Genomic DNA, 25,993 nt, shown 5'->3' on the forward strand with positions numbered 1-25,993 from the left:
GTGACATGAACCCCTCTCCAGGCTCCCTTCCCTCTGCCTGCAGGGTCCCCACTGTGGACATCTGTCACCAGCCCTGTCATAGGGCAGACAGTCCCAGCACACACCGCTTGACCGTTTGCCACCTCCAGGAGCACTGGGCACCCACAAGTGAGAGCTGAATGCAGCCCTCATTCCCTAACACAGCACCCCATGAGCTCATCACCTTGAGCCCATGGAAACCCTCCAGAAAGCAACAGTCCTTTTCAGGGTGAAAGCCCTTGAGTGAATTCTTGTCTCCAGCTTTGGAAGAAGAAACCAGCTTTCAAGCACAGCACTGAGGAAATCCCCTTTTATTAGAAACAGGCCAGCCCTGACACAGTGATAGACACATTTACAGAAGGCCTCTGGCTTAGGCAGACAGGGTTTGTGCCTCTGGAGAAGTGGGATGAGTTTAAATAATTCTGTACAAGCATGATTATCACGGGGAGAATGGTCAAAGCACAAGAGTTGTCTGAGATAAATTCAAGTCACTTACAAAGAGGGATGGGCATCTTACAGCTGCTGATCTGGTACCAGTTGAATAAGTTTCTTCAGTGCATCCTTGAGCTCCTTGTTCCTCATGCTGTAGATGAGGGGGTTCACTGTTGGAGGCACCACCGAGTACAGAACAGCCAGCACCAGGTCCACAGCTGGGGAGGAGATGGAGGGGGGCTTCAGGTAGACAAACATGTCAGTGCTGACAAACAGGGAGACCACGGCCAGGTGCGGGAGGCACATGGAAAAGGCTTTGTGCTGGCCCTGCTCAGAGGGGATCCTCAGCACAGCAGTGAAGATCTGCACATAGGACACCACAATGAAAACAAAACACCCGAAGACTAAACAAACACTAGCCACAAGAAGGCCAGCTTCCCTGAGGTAGGAGTCTGAACAGGAGAGCTTGAGGATCTGGGGAACTTCACAGAAGAACTGCTCCAGGGCATTGCCTTGGCAGAGTGGTATTGAAAATGTGTTAGCAGTGTGCAGGGCAGAATAGAGAAAACCACTGACCCAGACAGCTGCTGCCATTTTGACACAAGCTCTGCTGTCCAGGAGGGTCCCGTAGTGCAGGGGTCTGCAGATGGCAATGTAGCGGTCATACGCCATGACAGTAAGAAGGAAATATTCTGCTGAAAGTAAGAAGAGAAACCAAAAGACTTGGGCAGCACATCCCAAGTAGGAAATGGCCCTGGTATTCCAGAGGGAATTGGCCATGGATTTGGGGACAGTGACAGAGATGGTGCCAAGGTCGAGGAGGGCGAGGTTGAGAAGGAAGAAGTACATGGGGGTGTGGAGGCGGTGGTCACAGGCTATGGCTATGATGATGAGGCCATTGCCCAGGAGGGCAGCCAAATAGATGCCCAGGAAGAGCAAGAAGTGCAAGAGCTGCAGCTCCTGTGTGTCTGCAAACCCCAGGAGGAGGAACTCGTTGAGGAAGCTGCTGTTGGACATTTGCTACCTCTGGGCATTGGAGGACTGTCCAGGGAGGAAAAGATATTGACAAGTTAGGAGTGACTTGGAACAAAACCCACAGCATTTCTCAGAGCAGCTCCCCACATGCCCTTTCTCCTTGCCAGCAGGACCTTCCATTGCCTCCTCTACTTCTGCTCTGGTCTGTGCTTTTGCAGTCTACCATAGGGAACAGGGTCCTCTGTCCATGGGCTCCAGAGGAGACAGCCCTGCTTGTTACACAGACACTCAATCAAAACAGGATGGTCAGTCATTGTGCAGTGACAATGTCTCCTTGCAGTGCTGTCAGATGGATTAGGTGAGACTCCTGAACCCCTATTTGGCTCAGTTCTAATCCCGTTGTCTGGGGACCCACATGCCCACCCAGCACATGCATAATTCATTGTTATTGATACACCTCAACCACATAGTATGTGACCATTACTGCAGGAACACTTTGTATTTGACTCTTTACAAATGTCATAGCTATGCATGAGCTGATCACTGTTGCAGCAAGGACACTTTGGGATCCTCCACCCAGGATGTTTATCAACACATTTTGGGATACAAATTGGACTAGACACAGCAGGATTTGCCACGGGGGAATTTCTAGAACCTTCAGAAATTCTCACCTGCAGGGCTGCCATAACTCTCAGTCAAATACTTAATTACCTAGGTCCAGTCAATCACCTAGTTTCAAGGCAGTCCATTGTCTCATGACAGCCTATTCTCTCATCTTTGCAGATGACTGGCCAGGAAATTCTCGGGCCAGGCAAGGAGCTAATGGCCAAAGTGCTCGGGGTGTGCACACAAGTGTAGCCCTGGTATCCAGCCAAACCACAAGTATGACTCCAGAACAAAACTGATTTTTTCATATCTGAAACTCATCTGTAACTTCAGTTCCTTAGCTCACACTATGTGCTCTGCCACACTGGGTACATGCAGATAGCAAACAGCAACATGTATTTGGGGGTGGGGTGGGGTGGGAGGGGCACTTTCTGGGAATGGATGCCATGAGCTGGGTGAGGGGGATTTCATACAGTGACCCTGTGGGAATACTCTCCAAGTCCTGCAGGGACAGATGACATTAGCATCCAGCCTATCACCCTCGAAAGAGAAGAACCCTGGGAGGAATTCATCTCCTCCTCTTTCACCCTTCTGAACAGAGGTGTCTGTATCCAAATCAATCACCCCCAGCTCCCACTGTGTGCAAGGGAGGAAAATAGGCACATGAAGGCAGGGGTTACAGGACCCATTGCAGAGGCCCCCATTCCACTAAGGTAGAGCCTATCCTCACATCACTTTACCATCTGCACCACATCTGCAGCCACAATAGGGGTTGCGGGGCAGGGGGTACAGGCAAGCTCTGTGTCCACTTCCTCTCTCCGATTAAGCCTACTCATAATGGGGAAGGGGTGTGCAACCTCTTCACAACCCATTCTCCAGAAGAAGGGCTGTAGCAGAGGGGCTTACTCACCACACACGGGGCACATCTCTTGAAGGGATAGAAATCCTTGGCTTTTTCCATTCCTAGAGAATCCTGAGGGGCAAAAGTGTTTGGGTTAGTGCATTGCCCAAAAGAGGATGTCTCCTTAGGGAGACCTGGTGCATTCCCCAGCCCTACAGACTGCATAGCCCAAAGACTCACAGACTGCAAGGGGTCTTGGACCCCTTGCTCCCATGCAAACACCTCCAGATCTGGGTCACACAAGAAAGCCTGCATCTTACTCAGCTGTGTAGTATATCACCCCTGCAGAGGAGGTTTTGCTCTCAGCCCCTCTGTCAGGCAGTGGTAAAATGGGCACATACAGCACAGACACACCTCTGCTCTCCTGGAGTCTGGACTGCAAAGGAGGTGTCCCATGCCCTGGATGCTCTGGCCTTGAGGGCAGAGGCACTGCTAGGTGGCAGAGGAGACACAGGGGCTCCCTCAGGGAAAGGCATCAGCATTGCAGAAGCTGTCAGGGAATTGCCCACATACACCCTTCCACAGCCTTTCCTGTGAGGAGTTTCCTCTCTTTCATGCATCATAGTGCTGCTGCCTGCCACTGTCCCAGGGGCAGTTATCTTCAGGTTTGTAGGTGCTAAGCAGCTGCTAAGACCAACTCTGAGGAGGCTAATAAAGATTATGGTGGTGCTGTGTGTAGGCAGAGGGGTGGCTGAAGGGATTTGCTGAGGTTCCTTGCAGACCTTTTGATCTCTCAGTGAAACAGTTCAGGAGTCGCAGTTTCTTGTCTAAACTGAGCAACTCTGTTTCCATTGCAGCCCTGTCAAGAGATGGGGAGATTAAGCACACACTCAGGAAGGAAAGCTCTGCCCTTTGCAGGTATGACCAGCATATACCTTCCTCTGGAAAAGTCCCCTTCAGAAAATGTTCTGGGAGTGATCTGGAGCTGAGAGCAGGCCTGACCCATGCAGCACCCTCTCAACAGCAGAATGAACCTGCCCTGATGCCGGTCGCTCCTTCCATGCAGAGCTTCCCCCTGCAGCACCACAGGGAGCTCCCCGGGCAGGCTGAGTGCTGACCCTCGCAGGCAGCAGAGTCGCTGCCCCGGGGCACACAGCACCCTGGGGTGCAGGGACACTGCTCTGAAATGCAGTATTGGGCAGATCTGGGTCACTCCCTGGCTTCATGCCCCTGCATCACCCCCTGAAGAATGTAGCTGTGATGCCCTGTCAATCTGACGGTGTGGCTGGGAATCTCTGCTCTAAAGCACCAGCTGCTCCAAACAGGAGAAGCTGTGAGAGCCACCCTGACAGACCCTATCAGCTGTGGAAGGTGCCAGCTTCAGAAGAAACTGCCAGGAACCACAGCAGCAGTGCCTGCAGCCAGGGACTTACTGTGTCAAAGGCGGTGAAGATTTCTGCTCACAGTGAGCTCTCAGCTGTCCTCCTGTTGCTGTCTTTAACTTCTGAGTCACTCATCTCATTCTGGCACTTGCAGGCAGTGCTCTCAGTCTTGCTGCTCCTTTAAGAGGAGCTGCACCTGGACAGAGCTGTCTCTCTGCAGCGCATGACAGGTTGCCATGGGCTCCTGCAGTCCCAGGAGCCAGGCCCAGCTCAGGAGCAGAGGCCCAGCTGAAGATGTGACTTTCCCTGTGCCCTGTGCATCCTCAAGATATTCCTGGGGCTCCAGGGATGACAGTTCCTGAAAGGCAGCAGGGTCACCCAAGGGAAATGTCCACTGAAGTAGACTAAGACAATCACCGATGGTCCCTCCCTAAACAGTGGAGAGAGACTGATTTCAGGATTGCAGTTGCTCTCACCAGAGGATGATTATCTGAGGGAGGTGGAAATGTCTCACTCTAGAAGGCCCTGCTCCCATCTCAGAAGAAGACAGGACACCTGCAAAAGACAAGAAGCCAGTTCATTGGCTTGTGCTTCAGGGAGTGATTTAGAGGAAGAAATCACCACATCTAATGCCCATTGAGAAGCCCCTTGGGATGGACTGGCATTCAGCCTCCCATGCACTCCACTAATGCACAGGAGGTGGGATTCCCCTTGCCCAAGATTTGGGGTGCATAAAATGGGTGTCTGCAGGCAATCTCCTTGTCTAAGCTCCCACTGTGATCAATGGAGATGGAGGGTGGGTGCCAGTTGTTTACACACACTTTTGGACATTTGAGGTGCCAGAGGTGGTCCAACATGTGTACCAGTGTCCCTTGCTCTGATGGAGCAACTAGGAGACCTGCATCCTTGTGGAGCATCAAGTAGGGGCCAGGTGGAGAATCTCCTTGGCCATCTGAAATGACATTTGACGTCTACTACTGCAAGAGCTCCCCTCTGAAGCTGAAATATATGCAGATCTCCACATTGCAAATAGCTCATGTAATTCAGGGCAGACACTTGATTTAATGCAACGACAAGAGGCCTGGAGGGCTGTCAAATGCATGGGGTGTCCAGCAGAAAGGCACATCCCACCAAGGTCTGCACACGTATGCCTATACTCTCAAACCCTGCTCGTTTTCCTCTCCCTAAGCCTTTTCTCATTCCCTATGATAGGAACAGGGACTGTGCTAATGATTCAGCTGCAGCATAGCTGGATCGCAGGCTATTCAGGCCCAGGCACTTTCTCAGGGGCACCTTGTCCTTCCTGGACATCCGGTCACCTCCGTCACAGGCCCCAAGGTGCTACAGACTCAGCTCAGGCACCAAACACCTCTCCTGACATGGCTGCACAGCCCAGCTCTGTTTCTCTCTGGCCTTGGCTACTGCAGGGTTTGTTGTCTTCGTGGGTGCCTCATATCATCATTACATTGCTATCTGCTATCTACACCAGCAGGTCTCTGTGCTGAACTTTGGCCTTTGCATACAGGGTGTCCTTGGCTCTGGGGAACAGCTTTCACAGCAACAACGCTGCGCTCAGCCCTGGTGCCACAGCTGAGGTTCTGCAGCCCAAATATACACAAAGGCACAAAGCCTGGGTCACAAAACAAGAGGAAGGGGAGATGCACAAGCTGTTGCAGAACTACAAAAGCAACCTTAAGCAACCTGAGGAATTCTGTGGATCACAGACCCCGGCTCCTTTGGGGAGACTTTAATCTCCCTGGCATATCCTGGGAGGGCAATGCTGCAGGGTAGAAAGAGTCCAAGAGGATTCTGGAGCGTGTGGAGGACACCTTCTGAGCACAGCTAAGCCAGATAGGTCAGCAAGGGTGACAGGAGTGGGTCATGGACCAAGTCTTCTCTGATCCCATTTCTAGGTAAACAAAGGAGAAGAAGGTGACTGGGAACAGTCAGCAGAGATTTACTGAGGGGAACTGATGCCTCACCAACCTCATGGCCTTCTGTGTTAAAAGAACTGTGTTTCTGCAGGAACAGCGAACAGTGAACGTCAGTTAACTCAAGTTCGGGAAGGCTCTTGACACTTTCTCCCACAGTATACTTGCACACCAGTTAGCATGCAAGTTAGTTAGACAGCAGTGTGCCCGGGCAGCAAGGGAGGCCAACTGCCTGAAACAGGCTGAAAGCCTCCGACAGAACTGAGGTCTATGTCCCCTATAGCTGTTGTCTCTGTCACTGAGGCCTATGAGTAGACACCAGGGCCTCACTGTCCCCTTGTCCCCTGGGGAGCCCAGCAGGTCTCATGTCATTGTCCTGCATGCAGCATTGCACACCCACACCCACACACTGCCCCCAGGAAGAGCCATGGAAAACATGTGGGGGAAAGGATCTCCCTTCCCAGGCTCTCAGTGTCCATGCTTGGCCATTTTGCTTGAAAAACACACCAAGGGTTAACATGGTACCAGAGCCACCTGCACATTTCCTTTGCCTACCTGTAATCAGTGATTACAATTTTCTGCTCTAATCAGCCCCCAGTGAGTCTTTGCTGGTAATGGCCCTCAGTGGGATCTGTTAACGCTCTACAGCAGTTTGGGATTTAATTCTGACTTTGACTTGAACATTTTGCTCAATCTCCTCGCAGTAGCTGAGGTTCATGGACTCAGCACCAAATACACCATGGGGCTCATTACAATGCAAAAAGGCCTGATGAACCACATCTCTCCCTATAATTTTCTTCAAGTCTTCCATGGCTAATTGGAGAGGTTGCAGGAGTGTAGCTGAAAGATGGAAACTTCAAGAATATATAAGTGTTTCTGCTTTTAAAGGTATTATTATTACTACTACTACCACTATTATCATGATTATCAAGCTTTCAGAATAAGTGACAGCAACATTCTCCAATTGCTATCAAAGAGCATCTCTTTATGAAGTGTGGACATGTAGGAAAAGCAGTGTCCCAGAGGTCAGACACAGTGTGGACAATATTCCTCCCCATCTCCCCAGCCCTGCCATTTCTCTCATCAATCACCTGGAGCTTACATAGCTCTTTATAAAAGCTACCCTTATTCCACTGAAGTCTATACCTGAATGTTGTAGCTCATATATGTCCCAATTCCCCCCTGCTTTCCTTAGAGAACTAGCTGCAAATAGACACAGAAGAATTTTTCTTAATTGCAAGAGAAAAAATACAGCTTGGTATAGTTCCTTAAAGATAATTACACCCCTCAACTGTATGCTAAGTCCAAGCTGCCTCCAACGAGGTTCACTTTCCACAAGGCATAGCCTGACTAGGAATCTTTTGGATAGATAGAAAATGAATTTAGGACTAACCCAGAGGATCAAACTACTGAAAGACGGAGCAAGCTTTACACTCACGGAAATGGAAATCAGCAGCTCAGTATGGGAATGAACAGTGATGGAAGGAGTTACAGTGTTACAGTGCCCAGATAGTGTGCTGTAAAGGTGATGTTGGAAACTGTCAATTTAATCAGCACATAGGGACACACAAGAGAGTGCCACACAGCTCCTGGGGGTCCCAGGCTGTGCCAGGGGTCGTGCTGCTCTTGGGGATCCCAGACCAGGCTGTGTTTCTCTACAAAAGTCTGGAAAGCACTCTATGCAAGCCCCTAGAGAAGAGGGATTTTCCTGGGCACTCAGAGCAACCCAGGCAGGACTCAGGCATGTCAAGGGATATCCATCCCACCCACACCAAACCCACTGTTCCCCTTCTTGGAACCTTCCTGGAGCCTTGGAGCAGGAGCAGGAGGGGCCATGTGGGGCATGGCCACGTCCCAGACTAGCCTCCTTCAGGTCTTCAGCTCCACAGTGTGTCACAGCTTCAAGTTAACTCTCTAAAGCAACACTTCCCATGGCCCTGGTGCAGAGAGATGACTTTGGGTAGACACCCAGGAGACAGGGCAGAGAAAGGACAGAGACCGCAGGGTGCACAGCTGGGCTCACAGCATCACAGAGGAGGTGCCACAGACTGGAGAAGCAACCCAAAGAAGTGAAGGAGTCCTTCCTTTGGCAGTGACTTGCAAAGCCACATCTCTGACAGTATTCAAGGGGGATGGAGTCCCCCTTCTGGAAGATTTGCAGAGGTGGGAGCTGGTCACCTCACAGACTTCTGAATGAGCCAAAATGCAGATCCTGAGGCATTGCACTGCCTTACAGGCTCTGCACCGGAGTCTGGACAGCAGCCCTGTGGTGTGTTGGCATGTCCTGAGAAGCCCAGGGTCAAAAATGTGGGAGATCCAGGGTGCCAGGGCTGTACACCCCTCAAGTGAGACAGTGTCCTGGAGGGGGTCCAGGGTGCCAGGGAATGTACCCAATGGAGAATCACTACCTTGAGGTGACACAGAAAAAGCCCATGGACCAACTCACATCAAAGATGAGAAACAGCTTTCCCCAGGCTCAGCCAAAAGGAAAGCAGGGCTAAATTCATGGGAGATGGGAAAATGCCCAAATTTGCTACCTGGGCTGGCTTATGGCTTTGGAGCCTGGCAGGGACCAGGGTCCTGGAGAGAGCCCTCTGGATGATGTGCATTCAGGGCACGTTTGCTCTTTTCTGGCATATCCTCTCTATCTTAAGCACTGCAGATGGAGAAACCTTGCTGAGGACTTTTAAAAACTTTGGTGCCTAAAGGAGGCAGGCCATGTCCTGTCCCATATTGTCCAACATCCTACTTGTGCAAAAAGAGTGACCCACAGCAGAAAGCAGTTTTGAGGCTCATCGAAGCATCTCAGCCAATGGCCACGCTTTGTGCTGTTTCATCCTACATGACTTTGATCCTGGCTTTGAAAAATGCCAAAACTTAAACCAGCCCTGAAGCCTCAGCTTCCTGCATGGGACTGCCCAGGGCAGAGACCTGTCAGTGCAGGGGTGCAGAAGTGACTTCTCCAGTGCCCCATTTTAGATATTTCACAGCCTTTGCCACCATCTGGAAACATTCCTGAAGGATTTATCAGCAAGTTCTGGAAAATAACTGGGGTGAAGGGAGGTGACTGCATTCCAGGACATGAGGGGAAATCTCTCTGCTCCCTCCCTGGCTGTGCCATCTCCATGGCAGTGACCTCCTGAGCCCCCTGATGACACGACCTGAGATCACAGTGGGATGTGCTGCATCACAGGGAGGTCTCCCCAGGACCACTGTGGCACCCTCACTTCCCTGCAAGGCCTGGGCCCTGCTGGGTGGGCACTGCTCATGTGCTGCCAACCACTGCCCTTTGGAGCCACTCTGTGGCAAGGAGAGGGGATGGGAGTCATGCTGGGGTCCTTGTGAACAGGCAGAGGAGAAGGGGAACATTGGAGAGGAGTTTTGGGTGATGAGATGGGAAAAGCGTCCTTCCCCCTCAGCTGGAGAGACGAGCCGAGGGCAAAGGGGCGAGTGAGATGGAGCACTGATGGACCAATGCCATTAGCCCAGACCACAGTTCCTGGTTCCCAGCGCTCCTGTGGTCTCCACTGAGGATAAGGGCTTTGGGAGCTCCTTCCTCAGGGGTCGCACAGAGGCAGTTAACTGCAAAAAGAGCTGTGGATTCTGGGCTGTGGAGGTGGCTGCACAGGGTGGGGGCTGCTGTGACAGCCCTGCTGTAGAGTTCTGATGGGGCCGCAGGGGCCAGAGGATGCTGCCCTGCCCTGCGCTGCCTGGCCTGGGGGCAGCAGGACGCTACCCGTGGGCTCCAGCACCCCAGCCATGCCCAGGGCCCCTGTGCCAGCACCAGGGCCGGCACCAGCACCAGTACCAGCCCGGGGGCTGCTTCCCTGCACCTGGCATGGCCCCCCGGCGCAGGGCAGGCAGGAACCCCACGGGGCCCCTGCGGCAAAGCTCAGCCACTGCGGGGCAGCGGCCAGGCCCCTCTGTGCACACGGCGCCGGGCTGCCCCCAGGCCCCTCTGTGCCCCGCCACACCCCGTGCTGCCGTCCACAACATGGCGCCCCACCACGGGGGGGGGGGGGGGGGGGGGAAGGGGTAGAGCTGGCCACCAGGGCAGGAGACTGCAACGTTTCCCTGGCAACGCCCCAGTTCTGCCTCCTATTGGCTGGTGTGAGGAGGAGGGCGGGGATGGATTTGACTGGTGGCTCTGCCAGCCAATTGGAGGTCACAATGTGGAAAACCCAGACCTGGAAGCGGGGCGGGAGCAGAGCGGGAGCGAGGGGGCGGGTGAGAATGGGGCTTGCGCGGCTGCGGGCATGTCCCGATGGTGGCGGGTGCCCTCCCGCTGGGGCGGGGGCAGCGGTGCTGCCCCGGGGCTGCTTTCGTTCAGGAGCTGCAGCAGGGGCTGGGGGGGCCATGAGCACGGGACAAAGCGCCCTGGCCCCGGGGGAGCTGCCCTGCCAGCCAGACATGCCGGCTGCCCCTGAGCAGCTGGGCCGGGGCAGCTGGAGGGGTTTGGGGGCAGGAAGCTTTGCCCCTGCCCTGGGTTGCAGACCCATTTGCAAGGGTTTCCCTCAGCTGCTGCTGCCACCGCAGCCCCCAGGTGCTGCTCAGAGCTGCGTTTGGGAGCTGCTGGGCAAAGTGTGAGCAGGCTGCTGGTGTCCTCGTGAGGGGCCCTTCCCAGTGGTCTCTTCTGTTCTGAAAACGGCATTTCCGAGAGGCTCTGAGAGAGGCTGTCCGTGCATGTCACGCAGTGCCTTAGCCATTGCTTTTACTGCAGGCCTCTTTCTTCACCTTGAGACTTGTGACCCTGTCAGCAGCCTGAAGGGTGTTTCCAGAGCAGCTCTGTAAGTGTGAGCTGTTTTGCCTTTCAAGGGCCTTGGAAGCAGATGTACGGCCACTCCTTGCACTTGCCGTTGTTACTAGCCCTACTCTTAGGTCAGAGTGAAGAGTTGACGAATTCTGGCTCTGCTGGTTTCATCAATTGAGATACCCTGGCCTGAGTCATTCCCCTTGTCTGAAATTGTCAGTGCATAAAATAGGAGAGTGCTTGTTGTTCTTGGTGTGCGGAGGATTTACTGGGCGTGTTCAGCCCTGGGGAAGGAACCAGACTTGTGAGTTGCGGGAAGGCTTCTCCCTCTGCATGGGACAGGAGGTCCTGCTGTCTTCAGCCTCATGATCGCTGTTCCCATGCAATCTTCCCATCAGAAAATGTTGCCAAGAATTGCTTGCAGGCCATTCTCCAATTCTTAGGTTGCATAGGCTAGGTGTAGGCACTACCTAGGTAGAAGCTAAACTTTTGTTGTAGTAACTGGTGGCTAGGGGTGTTTGGCTGCCCTGTGAGCATTGTGAGGGGATGATGTGAATCTGTGATGTCATGATGTGACTAAAGGGAGGCTGTTGAGTAGCTGGTTCAGGTTTGGGGAGGGCAGGGGGAGCTGCAGGTGGCAACAGCTGTGTGGCTGGTGTGTGGGTAGTGAGGTCATGGCTATCTGCAAGGGCTATGCTGGAAAATTACCACTGTCAAATCAATTCTTTGTCAGTAGCTGACAGGTCACATGGAGGCACATGTCTCAGCTATTGTTGATGAGGTCACTTCTGCTGGAGTAGCTGATAGGCCAGCTGCAGGATCAAGGCTTGGATGTTGATTGTGAGGTCACTTGTGACTGATGAACTGCTTGGATGGCAGCAGGGCTGTGGCTGGAAAGGTGACTGTGAGGTCACTTCCGCCTGAGCAGTTGGTAGGGCAGCAGCAGGTACCTGGCTGGGATCTGTGCTTTTGCGATCACTCTGCCTGAGCAGCTGATAGGTCAGCATTTGTCTCATGGCTGGGGAAGTTACAGTGAGGTAGCTTCTGTCTCAGAGGCTTATGGGTCAGTGACAGGCACATTGTTGTGAAGGTGACTGTGAGGCCATCTCTTTCTGAGTCCCTGCTAGGCCAGCAGCAGGCCCCTGCCTGGGAAGTTGCTTGTGAGGTCACTGCTGACAGAGCAGCTCAGAGGCCAGCAGCTGGCACATGACTGGGAATCTCCTTTGAGGTCCCTCCTGTCCCAGCAGCCTCTAGGGCTGCAGCAGGCACATGGCTGTAAAGGTGCCTGTGAGGTGCCTTCTGGGTGAGAAGCTGATAGGCCAGCAGCCGGCTCTGAAGTGGAGAGTGTGCTGGTGAGGTCAGCTGTGTGTGATAGGCCAGCAGCAGCAGGCCCATTGCTGAGAATTGACCTTGAGGTCTTTTCCTCCAGAGCAGCAGGGAGGCCAGCAGCGGGCTCATGACAGGGACAGTGTTTGTGAGCTCATGTCTGTCTCTGCCTGATAGACTGTGTGGAGGCACATTGCTGGGAAAGTGGCTGTGAGGTCACTTCTCTCTTCAAGGTTCACACTTGGCTAATGGCTTGGGTATTTGCTTGTGAGGTCACTTGTACCTGCGTGCCTACTAGGCCAGCAGCAGGCAGATAGGTGTGGAAATTCATTGTGAGGTCTCCTTGGCAGGGTAAATGGTGGGGCAGCAGCATGTTCATGCCTGGGGAAGGTATTTTGAGGAAACTTGTGTCTCTAAAGCCACAGGCCATCAGCAGCCACCTGGTGGGGGCATGCACTTGTGAGGTCACTTCTGCCTGAGCAGCTGATAGGCCAGCAGCTGTTGGTGGTGAGGTGACTTCTGGGTGTGGTGAGTGTGCCCAGAGGAGGGATTGAGACCTGCAGATCTCTACAGCAATATAGAAATGCAACTAATAAAACAAGCAGAAGGAGATGATAATCTTGCACACCATGTGACACAAATTTTCTTCCACTCCTTCATCATGAATTGGTAGTGCTACTTTTAAAATGTGGATGATGTTCTCTGGTAAATGTAGACACGGAGTTTGACTTTGTACTTCTTGCTAAGTATAAGCTTACAACCTGCTACCGGTTGACGAGGGGTCAAGATAGAATTTTTATGCTGCAAAAAGAATGAAGTGCAGGTGTAAGCAGTGGTATTAGTAATCTCTGATCTCCAGTGTCTGCATGCTGTAGAAATTCTGCCCCATCCAAACATGAGGGAACTTGTGAGATTTTTCTCTAAGACCTGAACGATCTCTCTGTTCTTTGCTTCCTTGAGGTGGGAAGTGAGCAGACACAGAGCTGTGCCTGGCTGTTCTGGGGAAGTGCCTGTTGCAAGGCGTTGGAGGACTAGAAGGGAATGGAAGGGCTGGAGAGTTGGTCTGTGTGTGTTTTGTGGCCCTCAGAGGTGCCCTGGCTGCTGCCAAGTCCGGTGTTGTGCTTTGTTTGTCCCTGACACACAGTGCGTGTTGGCTAGCAGCCCTCAGTGAGGTGAGGGGTGGTGGGTGCAATGTGTCACAGTGGTGGGATGCCCTGTGCTGGGGCCGGGTGGTGGCCCCAGTATTTTGCTGCTCAGCACAGGAGGAGGTGGCTGGAGAGAGCAGTGCTGTGCATGGGGAATGCTGCCAGGCTGGAGAGCTGGGGAGTGCTGCGAGGTGAGGAGGTGACTTTGCTGACAGGGCTCAGGCTGCCCTCATGGCATGTGGCAGGGATGCTGGCAGCCTGCTTCTGTGCACTGAGGTTCAGGACTTGAGTCTTCTAAGAACTTGCCAGGATGTGCAGCCAGGATGCTGCCTAAAGGCCAGGGAGTGTTTCTTCTTGCTCTGAGATGTGAACCAAGTCTGCTTTTTCCCTCCTTTCCTCTTGTTTGCTTTTGCTAATGAGAGCTTTCCCCTGCAGCAGTGTTTGCTGATGAAGGAGGCCATGGGCACTGCTCGTTGCTGGCTGGGCATTAGCTTGCTGGAAGCTCTTTGGAGGAATGAGAGCCTTCTTGTGAGGCAGTCCTTGGAGATAGGCAGGGGTGTTCTTGGGAGCTGACTCTCAAGGGACTGACACACTTCCTGTGCCACATCTCCTTCGACAAGGAGTGCCTCTGAGGAGGAAAGCCAAGGCAAGAGTGCCCTGCAAGGGATGCACAGCTCAGGTCTCTCTTCCTTCCCGGTGCAGGCTCTGCAAGTTCCCCCACTCTCCTGCTGTAGGGGGACCTGTGTGTGCTGCAGCAGGGAAACAAGAAAGCACCCCACATGCAGGCATCAGTGTGCTAGGTGTGGTGTGGTTAGGTGCTGCCACTGCTGCCCCTGGCAAGGTGCTGGTTTTTGCCCGAGCTTTGGATGGGTGTGATGACCCCCACTTAGCTCTCGATGCATTGCTGGGAGTAGCTGGAGTCAAGGGAGCGGTGGTGAGCACAGCCATCCTCCAAGCAGCCTCCTGGCTTGTGGGTAGGCAGTGTGGACGCTGCATGCTTGAAGCAGATATGTCCTGGTGATGTCCCTTATTCCATAGCACCTGATAGGCCAGAGCCCGGTTAATGATTTCCGTGTTGATTCTGAGATGGCTTCTTCCTGAGTACCTTGTAGGCCAGCAGCAGGCACAGGTTCATTCAAGTGCTTCAGTCTAAGCAGCTGATAGGCCATCAGGAAGAACATGGTGTGAAAATGCACGCAAGGTCATTCTGTCTCTGAAGATGGTAGGCCAGGAACAAGCTCTCTTCTGCCTCAGCACCTGGTACTCCAGAAACAGAGACACTTTGGCTTTGTGCTTGTGATATCACTTTTGCTTGTGTACCTAATGGGCCAGCAGCAGGCACAAGGCTTGCATGTTGATTTTGGGGTCACTTCCCCCACAGTACCTGTGAAGACAGAAGGTGGCACATGTCTGGATATGTGGTTACAGGGTCACTTCTTCCTGAGTGTGAATAGGACAGCATCAGGAACAGGCTTAGAAGGTGATGACAAGATCACTTTTGCCTTAGTACCTGATTCACCAGAAGCAGCCAGGTGACTGTGCTAATGTGCTGTGACATCACTTCTGCGTGAGTACCTGATAAGCCAGAAGCAGGCACAAGGCTGTGGTAGGGTCTTGTGACATCATTGCTGCCCTAGCACCCGACAGGCCAGCAGAAGACACATGGCTGGGATGTGGATTGTGACGCTACAATTGCCCGAATATTGATAGGCCAGCTGTAGGCACATGACTTGGATGTGGCCATAAGGTCATTTTGCCTGAGTATCTGAAAGGCCAGCAGCAGGCAGCATGGCTTGGATGCTGATTTTGAGGACACCCTTACCCAAATACCTCACAACATCATTTACACCTGCAGGTGGACAGTGAAGGAAGATACCCTCAGGCCTTTCCTTTTTGGGGCAGTGTTTGTCCTAGCCCACTTTCATCCAGGTTTGACAGCCTCCTACAGAAAAGTCTGCTTATGGACAGGTGCATGCACTCCCCAGGTCCCCCACTAAAGTCAGAGACCCCACAGCTGGAGTGGGTGAGAGGGAAGTTAGCTAAGCAGCAGGATGTTTCTCTCCCTGCAAAACCCATATGTTGCAAGACCATGTGCTTTTGTCTCAGTCAGACACAAGGCATTGTAAGCCCCATTCCAGGCAAGGAGAGGGTTTGGCCTCTTGGGAGGGCATTGCAGGTGCCGGAGGAATTGGGCTTGTGGTGAACTTCTGTTCCCTGGCAGAGACACGGTTGAGCTGTGGAGGATGCTGGGGAGAAGCTTCTTTGGGAGTAAGGTCCTGAAGTGTTTAATGGAGAGATGGAGGACTGCAGAAAACAACAGCCCTGGGATTGACTCTTCCATTGGTGAGCCGGATGAGAGGCTGGCTGCTCTGGAGCTGCTCGCGGGACATTCAGTGGCAGACACATTTCTGCAGCTTCATCTCTGACTTTCCCGATAGCATTTGAGCCAGAGAGAATGGTGCGCACTTTGGGAATGCATGTGGAGACTCAGAGGGTGCTTTGCTGGGATGTTCTCAGTGTCTGCAGTGTGGGAAACAGAGACAGTTTGCTGCTGCCCGGCCTCCAGGCTGTTGCAGGAGTGATAAGTGCCGATGGTAAAGGTCAGCAGGCAAGCCAGGGGCCTGGTGGGAAAAACCCTTGTTTTTACCAGGTTGTATTTGATGGGATTGCTCCACAGATAGCCTGTGCCATCTCTGAGGTGGTGCCTGCCCTGCAGACCATGGATGCTGTCCTGCACCTACTTCCAGAGGTGCTCCCAGCACTCCTGAAGCAGATCAGCTCGCCACTGGAGAAGGAGATGCCTTTTTCTCCAGGGAGTCCCCGGGGCAGCCTGTTCCTCAAGGAGAATGGGAGTGGCGACAGCCCTTGCAGGTAAGGACCAGAACAGGCACAGGAAGGGATTGGCTTTCATTCACAAACTAAAGTTGTGTTTGTTCATGCCAGTGTGGGCCAGTGTTCTTCTAGCTTTGCACACTGCAGGTCTATCTACTTTCATTTCCATATACTTTGCATTTCTATACTATTTTATTCTCTTCTGTTCCATTCCACACCATGCCATTCCATTCCATTCCAGGCTATTTCATATGATTCTGTTCCATTCTTTCCATTCTGTTCCTTTCCATTGCATTTTATTCTGCCCCATTCAGTTCCATGTGATTCCATTTCATTCTGTTTCTCTCCATTTCTTTCTGTTCCGTTCCATTCCATTCCAAGCCAATCCATGCCAATTCATGTTATTCTCTTCTGTTCTGTTCTATTCAGTGTTGTTCCATTCTGTTCCGTTCCATTCCATTCCATTCCATTCTGTTCCATTCCACTCCATCTCTTCCATTCTGTTCAGTTCCATTCCATACCATTTTATTCTATCCCATTCCATGCCATTTGATTCAGTTCCATTCCCTTCCGTTCTGTTCCATTCCATTCCAATCCAATCTAATCCATGCCAGTTCATTCCCTTCTGTTCCCTTCTGTTCCCTTCTGTTCTATTCCACTGCATTCCACTGCATTCCACTTCAGTCCATTTCAGTCCATTTCAATCTATTTTATTCTGTTCTGTTCTGTTCCATTCCAGTCTATTCTGTTCCATTCCATTCCAGTCCAGTCTAGTCCAGTCCCTTCCAGTACATTCACAGAATCACAGAATCTGTGAATCACAGCATCACAGAACAGTTGAGGTTGGAAGGGACCTCTGGGGATCTAGTCCAACCGCCCTGCTCAGGCAGGGTCAGCTAGTGCATGTTGCCCAGGATTGTGTCCAGACGATTTTTGAATATCTCCAAGGAAGGAGACTCCACAACCTCTCTGGGCAACCTGTGCAAGTGCTCAGTCACCCTCACAGTAAGGAAGTTTTTCCTCATGTTCAGATGGAACTGCCTGTGTTTCATTTCGTGATCGTTGCCTCTCATCCTATTGCTGGGCACCATTGAAAAGAGTTTGGCCCCATCCTCTTGACACTCTCCCTTCAGATACTTATACACAGTGATAAGATCCTCCCTCAGTCTTCGCTTCTCCAGGCTCAACAGGCCCGGCTCTCTCAGCCTTTCCTCATAGGAGGGATGCTCCAGTACCTTTACCATCTTAGTAGCCCTTCACTGGACTCTCTCCAGTAGCTCCATGTCTCTCTGGTGTTGGGGAGCCCAGAACTGGACACAGTACCCCAGATGCGGCCTCACCAGGGCTGAGGAGAGGGGGAGGATCACCTCCCTTGACCTGCTGGCAGTGCACCAGGATACCTAATGCACCTCAGGATACCACTGGCCTTCTTGGCCACAGGGGAACATTACTGGCATATCCCATCCCATCCCATTCCCCTCCATTTATTGCCTTTGGCCTTGCCTTTGGCCTTGCCTTTGCCTTGCCTTCCCTTCCCATAATCCATTACATTCCATCTGTTCCATTCTATTCTTTCCTTTCTATTCCATTCCATGTCATTCTGTTCCATTCCAATCTGTTCCTTCCCTTTTCTTCCCTGCCAAGTATTCCATTCCATTCTATTATGTCCCTCCCCCTCCCCCCTCCCTTTTCCCTTCCCTTGTAATCCCTTCTATTCCATTCCATTTGATTCTATCCCATTCTGTTTAATTCCATTCCATTCTCCTCCTTTCCATTCCTTTTCTTTCCTTTCCCTTCCCTTCCATTCCAATCCATTCCAGTCTATTCCATTCCATTCTCTTTATTCCTCTCTCCTCCCCTCTCCTGTCCTATCCATTCATTGTATTGTATTGTATTGTATCCTATCCTATCCTATCTTATGCTCTCCTATCTTATCCCATGCTATCCTACTCCATTCCACTCCATTCCATTCCAACCCTTTCTGTTCTTTTCCATTTCAGTCTGTTCCATTTTGTTCCATTCCATTCTGTTCTGTTCCCTTCTCTTCTGTTGCATTCCATTCCTTTCCATTCCATGCCATTCTACCAATTCTAGTCTATTCCATTCCGTTCCATTCCGTTCCATTTTGTTCCATCCAATCTGTGCCTTGCCCTTCCTTTCCTTTCCCTGCCCTTTCTCCTTTCCTTTCCCTGCCCTTGCCCTTGCCCTTGCTTCTGTTACATTCCATTTCACTTATTCCATTCCATTCCATTCCATTTATGCCATTCCATCGATTCAGTTCTATTACTTTGCTTTGCTTTGCTTGTCTTTGCTTTGCTTTCCATTCCATTCCGTTCTGTTCCTTCCCATTCCTTCCCATTCCATTCTGTCCTCTTCTCTCCTTCCCTGCCCTGTCCTTCCCTGTCTTCTCCTGGGACTGGGAAGGGTTACGGTTAGGGTGAGAGAAACATGGTTGGCACACACACACGACTACACGACTGTAGTCGCCCCAGCTGGGAGGCTCTGATCCATGAAACGCAACCCTAAAGGCACCTTAAGGACCAGAATTCTGGGATTCCCCTTTGAAGTGTAACTCCAGAAAACAGAGCTCCATTCATGGCAGCTCCAAGCTCCTGCACCACGTCCACAGCCAGCTGGAAGTGGCTCTCAGCAGAGTAGCCTATGACAGCAATCATTCACTGCAAGATATGAGAAACAGTGAGTCTGTTTCTGAGCCTTCTGGCCCAGGCATGCAGTCACAACACACTTTAAGGAGAAGTCATGATATTTCCCAAAGGAAACCTCAGCAAAGAAGAAATCAGAAGGGTCTGGGGCGGGGCAAAGAGAACCCTGCATTCCCAGGAACATGCAGGGCATACTGGGGAAAGCAGCAGGAGAAGAGGGAACCTCACCTCTGTCTCACACATCTCCAAATAGTCAGTTCCCTTCAGGTATTTCTGCAGCTGCCCCGGGACACAGGTAAGGTCCTGACAAGCTGCCAGTGTTGTCCCAGAGCCTTGTCCAGGAAACCCTGAAAGAGAAGAGGCCAAGCCCAAGATGTCGTTAACACCCCAACCTGTCAGTAGAGAGCCAGGCCATGACCACCCAGTCCACACCAGGGTGCAGTTGAGGCCAGCCACAGCACCCGGCTGTAAAAGCAGCCCATTATTTAGCCCAGCCCAGCCCTGAGTTCAGCGCAGAGAGGAAAGGCTCTCCTGGGAGGGAATGGGAATCAGTAAAAAGAGACTGTGGTAGAGTAATGGGATGATACGGAACGGAATGGGAATGGGAAAGGGAAGGGAGGGGAGAGGAGAGAAGGGGAAAGGAAAGGAGAGGGGAGGAGAGGAGAGGAGAGGAATTGCATGTCATGGAAGGGAATGGCTGTTTGGAGGATGGCTGTGATCACCATCACTTTCTTGACTCCAGCTACTCCCAGCAATGCATCTAGAGCTAACTGGGGCTCCTCACTCCCACCCAAAGCTCAGGCAAAAACCAGCGCCTTGCCAGGGGCAGCAGTGGCAGCACCTAACCACACCACACCTAGCACACTGATGCCTGCGTGTGGGGTGCTTCCTCGTTTCCCTGCTGTGGCGCATGAAGGTCCCCCTACAGCAGGACAGTGGGGGAACTTGCAGAGCCTGCACCTGGAAGGAAGAGAGAGACCTGGGCTGTGCATCCCTTGCAGGGCACTCTTGCCTTGGCTTTCCTCCTCAGAGGCACTCCTTGTCGAAGGAGATGTGGCACAGGAAGTGTGTCAGTCCCTTGAGAGTCAGCTCCCAAGAACACCCCTGCCCATCTCCAAAGACCACCTTGCCACAAGGCCTTCCTTCCTCCAAAGAGCTTCCAGCAAGCTAATGCCCAGCCAGCAACAAGCAATGCCCATGGCCTCCTCCTCCCTCAGGAAACACTGCTGCAGTGGAAAGCTCTCATTAGGAAAATCAGAGAGGTAATTCAATAAGAGAATGAGTGTCTCCCCGAGTTAGCCAGACCAGCATGTGAGGGGGCAGGGGGACTTTAGACATGGCTCAGTCCAACACAGAGTATAAAAACCAAAAAACTAATAAAAGAACATTGAAGACAACTGTGGGCTGGAGCTGTTTTCAAACGACATATTCCTTCCCAGCAGCTGGGGATGCTCAGTGTTGTGGCAATGAGCATGCTGTAGAGACCGGTAATGGGAATCATATTTGTACTGTCACACAACTGTATGTTGCCATTGCTGTATTCAGCTAAGTGGAACTCTGCCAAATCCAAATCCTGTATAATGTCAAATATCTTCAAATACGCAAGTTTGATACTAAACATCATGGCTTCCATGCATGGAACATCTAGGCGAACCTGGTCAGAGAGTATTGGACTCTGACACCCTGGTATTTGTGTAAACCCTGAGGTCTGTTGTACTACTGCTGTGTCCACAGTGACATTCCTGTGACTACAGGCAGGAAGAAGCAATGTGAACCCCTGTATCAGAACTGACCTCCCCGTGAGCACCACTGTAATGAAAGGGGCTCTCCTCAGTGCAATGCCAGGAGGCTGGACTCCTCCTCCAAAGCTGGTGTCAAGAATACATGCAAGGAATTACACCCGAAGAGGGCCTCTTGCTTTTCTGGGGTTCTCCACAGCTTTGGGGGGATGAGCTCAAGAGTGCAAGAACAGCCGGCCAGGCCATCACTCAGCTGGGGAAAGGCTCTGTGGGGAGCAGGGACATCCAGGGGAAGGGTAGGGGTGCAGGGCAGGAACAGAAGGAGAAATCCTTTCATGCATGCACCAGCTCGGGGCAGGTGTCTGTCACTGAGGCAGCAGGATCTGCCTGAGGAGCCCAGGGACCAGGACTCTGGTGCTGTCCTGGGTAGGGGCTGGGGCTGTGGGGTGAGTGCCCTGAGCTCTGCAGCCCCAGCCTGGGCTGCTCTGCTCTGCTGGGTGGGCTGGGGAGAGGGATAAGGAGGTGGGGAAAGACGGGGATGGACTGGGCTGGGCTAGAAAGGTCCTGGGAAAGGAAAAATGCCATCAGGCAGCTCCTGTGTGTGAACGGCAGTGTGGGAGCACAGGGCCGTGTGCTTGCAGGGCAAATGCAGGTCTCCTGGGATAGGCAGCAGGACGTGGAGGGTGCAGAGAAGAGCCCAGGTTGTTCCCTGTGTTGCATGGACACACTGGGGAAGCTGCTGCAGGGTCGTCATCCCAGACCAGCACCTCACTCCCGTCTCCCATTTCCAGCGCTGGCTGCTGACCCAGCTGTGGGGTGGTCCATGGCCAGCTTTATCCTTCTGCAGGGCTCCATATGCCAATGGAGGAGAAAAGGCCAGCCTTGCATGGCCTCTCTTCTGCATCAGACCCCAGCAGATCCCAGAGCACAGCTGTCTACTGATACCTGTGCAGGGCACAACATGGGCTGGGCCAGGTGCTTCGATCCCCCAGACTGTAAGGGATCATTTAATAGTCATTTAATAATAACCCAGCCATTTCCATGTGGAATCTCTGGTTCCATTTCCAGCTCTGCTCTGACTTTCCTCACTCCATCCCCGCATGCACAGACAGTATCTCAGTGCTCCCCCCTGGGCAGCCTGTGCCCCTTCCACCCTCTGTGCACTTCCACCCCGGCACCCTAAGTGCTGGTGCTGCTGCCAGGGCAGAGGTGGAGGATCCCCCGGAGCAGCTCCTCAGGGAAATCCCCAGAGAAATGTTGTGCCCAGTCCCAGCCCCAGCCCCAAAGTGGCAGAGGGAGCTGCCCGCTCACAACCCACTCCAGCGGAGCCAGCCCCACCTCAGCCTGCTCCTGAAAGGCTCCATCCAGTGCAGCCCTGGAGGGAGCTGGAGCTGCCTCGGGCCTGGGGCAGTCTGGCGGCAGAAGGGTTTGACATGGGCACAGCAGCAGCGGTGCCAGGAGCAGCGAAGGAGCAGGGAAATTGGGGTGAAGACCCCTGCCCTCCATTGCACAGCCAGGGCACTGTACAGGCTTCAGGTTTGGGGTGGATGCCAGCTACTGGGTAGGAGTGCCGGGACATTCATGGGCTTCCAGTGTAGAGTGAGCTGCCAGTGCTTCCAGAGCAGAGGCTGAGGAGCAAGAATTCTTGGAGCTGCAGAGGAGATTTGGTGGGAAGGGACCTCTGGAGGTCTCCAGTCCTACCTCCCATGCAAAGCAGGGCCAGTTGGAGCCTTGTAGTCTTGTCTGTGCATTGCAGGACTGTGCCTGACCCCGGTTACCATCCCCAAACCTGCTCTGCTCCTCTTGTCTGGGCACTGTGGGACAGTACCTCCTGTTGGTGGGTCCCTGCCTGCCTGCCTGCCTTGCCAGCACCTTCAGCTCCTGGCTCCACTTTCCACATGGAGGGAGCACCCTGCTCTGGCTGCTCCCAACAACATACTCTTCGTAGCAAGAAGCCCATCACACATGGCTCATAAACAGCAAAGCTGTGACACAGAAAAACCTGCTCTCCCAACTATGCATCACAAAATCAGACCCAAGTCGCTGCCCTTGCTTTTTTATCCAGCTAAAACTCTGCATGCAGCATTAGCTGAGTAGGGGCCCTGATTCTGAAGCTCTCCTCACACCTTTGAATTGGCTGTCAGGCAGGAGTTGCTGCTGTGGTTATATGGTCACCTTTTGTACCTGCAGCCTTCTCTGGGATCTCCTCAGGTCATAGCTTCCCTTGAGAAGGCTTTCCTGACATTAGTGAAGGGGCAGGTCTGAGCTAGAGACAGAGAGTCAGGTCAGCAGGATGGGGACAGAGTCAGGTCAGCACCTGAGAAGCACAGGGCCAGGCACAGGCATGTCCACAGCGTAACTCAGGCCAGGCCCAAGGACAAGGGCAGCAGCACCCCGGCAAGGGGGACAAGGCTCCCAGTGAGGCTGGTAACTCTCTGTCTCCCCTGCTCTTGTGCCCAGCAGATCCCCCTCCCTGTCTGCCTGCAGCCCCTCCAGGCCCACCCCACTGCCCAGCACAGCACGAGAGCCCTGGCCCTGCAGCCCCTCCAGCAGCTCCTGCTGCCCCAGGGATAGAGCCGCCTGCCCTGAGCTGGTGACCAGAGAAACCTGGGTCTCCTTCTCATTTCCTATCTCTGAACGCTGCCTTGCTTTTCTCCCGGGACATCCCCCCTCCCCAGAGAGCCTTTCCCCAGGTCAGTGTGTCCATGCCAGCCTGGCCACTCCTGCACCCCTGGCCCGTGCTCCCCACAGGGCACCTGGCTGGTGGTGCTGCTCTGCAGTGCAAGCAGCTGTGAGGCTACGTGGTCATCCCGCACTGGCTGTGCTGTGCTGCTTGGGGTGGGAAGCAGACCCAGCTGGGCAGGGAGCAGTGATATTGCTGGCACGTGTCTGTGCTCATGGATGGTGCTCAGCGTGACCCCAGGGCATTTGCAAAGGCAGGAGATGTGCTTGGGGGTGCACTAGCTCCAGCCTGTGGTGTTTCACTGGGAGTGCAGGAATCACTCCCCAGGGCCCCTTCCCTGGGCCGCCGGGGTCCCCACTGCCTCTCCTGCAATTGCAGAGCCCTCGTTTCCCCATGCATCCCTGGATTTAGTGCTTTACCTGCTGGTTACCCCACTGTGGCCAGACTTCAGGCATGTCACAGGGGAGATGCTCTTTCATTACAGAAATCTTATTCTGGAGGCCAGGTCTGGCATAAGGGTGCCCATTGCCTGGTCCTCCCTGTACTTAAAGGACACATGCACATGGATACACAGCCCTACCACCACCAGGTTATGAGAACTCCTGGGCCATATATCCACATGAGAGCACAGCCGGACAGTGTGGAAATGAGGAGAAGAAACCTTGAAAATAGAAAGTCCTGCTGCTGCGTCAATGTCTCTCCAGGAAAGCTGCAGCCCTCACACAAAGGCTACAGTGGGGCAATGCCTGCTGCGGCAGAGGGCGAAGGTACTGAGGAGTGGAAGGTCTGTCACCAGAAGCTGTTGCCTGACTCTCCTCTCCTTCACTCCTGCTCGGCTTTGAGTGTTGGAGGTCTGTAGAGGGAAGGGACCAGCCCACAGTGACATCTGGCCGTCACCCTCGCAGGAGAGGGGTGTGTGATCACACCCTGATGGTGCCCAGGGAAACTGAGCTCTCCTAATGGACATGGGAGCCATGGTCTCCCCTGCCTGTACTCATCTGAGCCTGACTCTGTGCCCCTGAGCTCCCTTGGGTGTCAGTGCCAAAAGAGAGACTGCAAAGGGAAACTCTCCTCATTGCATGGGGGGCATCCGAAGGAGCTCAGACTAGCAGGCTCTGAGGTTCCCCCATCTCTGCTGATGAAGGGAGAAGCCTGACTTCCTGCTCCAACACGGTTTCTGGGTCAGATTCGGGAGAGGGATTACTGAGGAGGAGCAGGAAGAACCCAACCGTTTTCCTTTCAAAATGAGTATAATATAGAAAAATAAGACAAAAAGAAATGAACAATTCACAGCCTTGACCAAAAATATCCTGAGCATGATGAGATGATGCACATGGGATGGTTATTGGTGCTGACATTGTACCAGCTGAATCATTTTCCTCAGTGCCTCCTTGAGCTCCTTGTTCCTCATGCTGTGGGTGAGGGGGTTCACTGTTGGAGGCACCATCGAATACAGGACAGTCAGCACCAGATCCAGAGATGGGGAGGAGAAGGAGGGGGGCTTCAGGTAGGCAAATGTGAGAGTGCTGACAAACAAGGAGATCACAGCCAGGTGTGGGAGGCACATGGAAAAGGCTTTGTGCCAGCCCTGCTCAGAGGGGATCCTCAGCACAGCTGCAAAGATCTGCACGTAGGACAGCACAATGAAAATGAAACACCCAAAGACTAAAAAGATACTGACTACAAGAAGGGCAACCTCCCTGAGGTAGGAGTCTGCACAGGAGAGTTTGAGGATCTGGGGGATTTCACAGAAGAACTGGACCACTGTGCTGCCTTGGCAGAGTGGTATTGAAAATGTGTTAGCTGTGTGCAGGAGAGCATTGAGAAAACCACTGGCCCAGGCAGCTGCTGCCATTCTGACACAAGCTCTGCTGCCCATGAGTGTGCTGTAGTGCAGGGGTTTGCAGATGGCAACAAAGCGGTCGTAGGCCATGACTGTGAGAAGAAAATACCCTGCCATGAACAAGAACACAACCAGGAAGACCTGTGCAGCACATCCCGAATAGGAAATGGCCCTAGTGTCCCATAGGGAATTGGCCATGGATTTGGGGACAGTGGTGGAGATGGTGCCTAGGTCTAGAACAGAGAGACTGAGGAGGAAGAAGTACATGGGGGTGTGGAGGTGGTGGTTGCAGGCTACAGCTGTGATGATGAGGCCATTGCCCAGGAGGGCAGCCAGGTAGATGCCCAGAAAGAGCGAGAAGTGCAAGAGCTGCAGCTCCCTACTGTCCACAAATGCCCGGAGAAGGAGCTCGTTGAAGGAGCTGCTGTTGGACATTTGCTCCTTTAGGGCACAAGGGGATTTTCTAAGGAAGAAGAGACATTGACAAGTTCGGACAGACTTCTCTGAGCAAAGCTTTGTGCTAAAACCCTCCCAAACACACACACACATTACCTCTCCCCATCTCAGCAGCACCATCCTTGAGCTTCATAGCTTGAGCTCTGGTTTGTGCTGGCTGAGTCTGCTGTAAGGAGCAGGGGCCTCTGCCCGTGGGTTCCAGAAGAGTCAGACTTGACCTACAGCACTGCCTACATGGGAACAGGGGTGACTATGATTTACATTCCCAGTTCCAGTCAGATTTGCTCTACTCATAATGTTGAAGGGATTTCAGCATCTTCACTCCCAGCTCCAAATAATGTCGGTTCATGAATAGTTTTAAGGCTTCTTGG

General features: G+C 52.9%; 1 protein-coding gene across 1 annotated transcript; it reads right to left on the minus strand.

Moving 5' to 3' along the window:
* Nucleotides 1-531: 531 nt before the first annotated feature.
* On the minus strand, nt 532-25,601 carry LOC135330443 (olfactory receptor 14A16-like). Its single transcript, XM_064524090.1, has 3 exons — nt 25,276-25,601; nt 24,687-24,849; nt 532-1,266 (listed from the first exon to the last, which is right to left on the minus strand). The coding sequence occupies exons 1-3, from the start codon at nt 25,599-25,601 to the stop codon at nt 532-534; spliced, it is 1,224 nt and encodes a 407-aa protein (XP_064380160.1).
* Nucleotides 25,602-25,993: the final 392 nt, after the last annotated feature.

The sequence above is a fragment of the Dromaius novaehollandiae genome, chromosome 21, assembly GCF_036370855.1.
Source record: "Dromaius novaehollandiae isolate bDroNov1 chromosome 21, bDroNov1.hap1, whole genome shotgun sequence".
Lineage (NCBI taxonomy): Eukaryota > Metazoa > Chordata > Aves > Casuariiformes > Dromaiidae > Dromaius > Dromaius novaehollandiae.

Bases quoted from the DNA above. Each gene is read 5' to 3' on its own strand.
- LOC135330443 (XM_064524090.1), bottom strand. From the start codon at position 25,601: ATGTCCAACAGCAGCTCCTTCAACGAGCTCCTTCTCCGGGCATTTGTG. The intron at 24,850-25,275 runs GTATTTTCTTCT...CTTGTTTGTCAG, and splicing joins GTGTTCTTGTTCATGGCAGG to CACTCTCACATTTGCCTACC. The intron at 1,267-24,686 runs GTACAATGTCAG...CTCGCCCTCCTC, and splicing joins TGAGGAAAATGATTCAGCTG to GACCTTGGCACCATCTCTGT.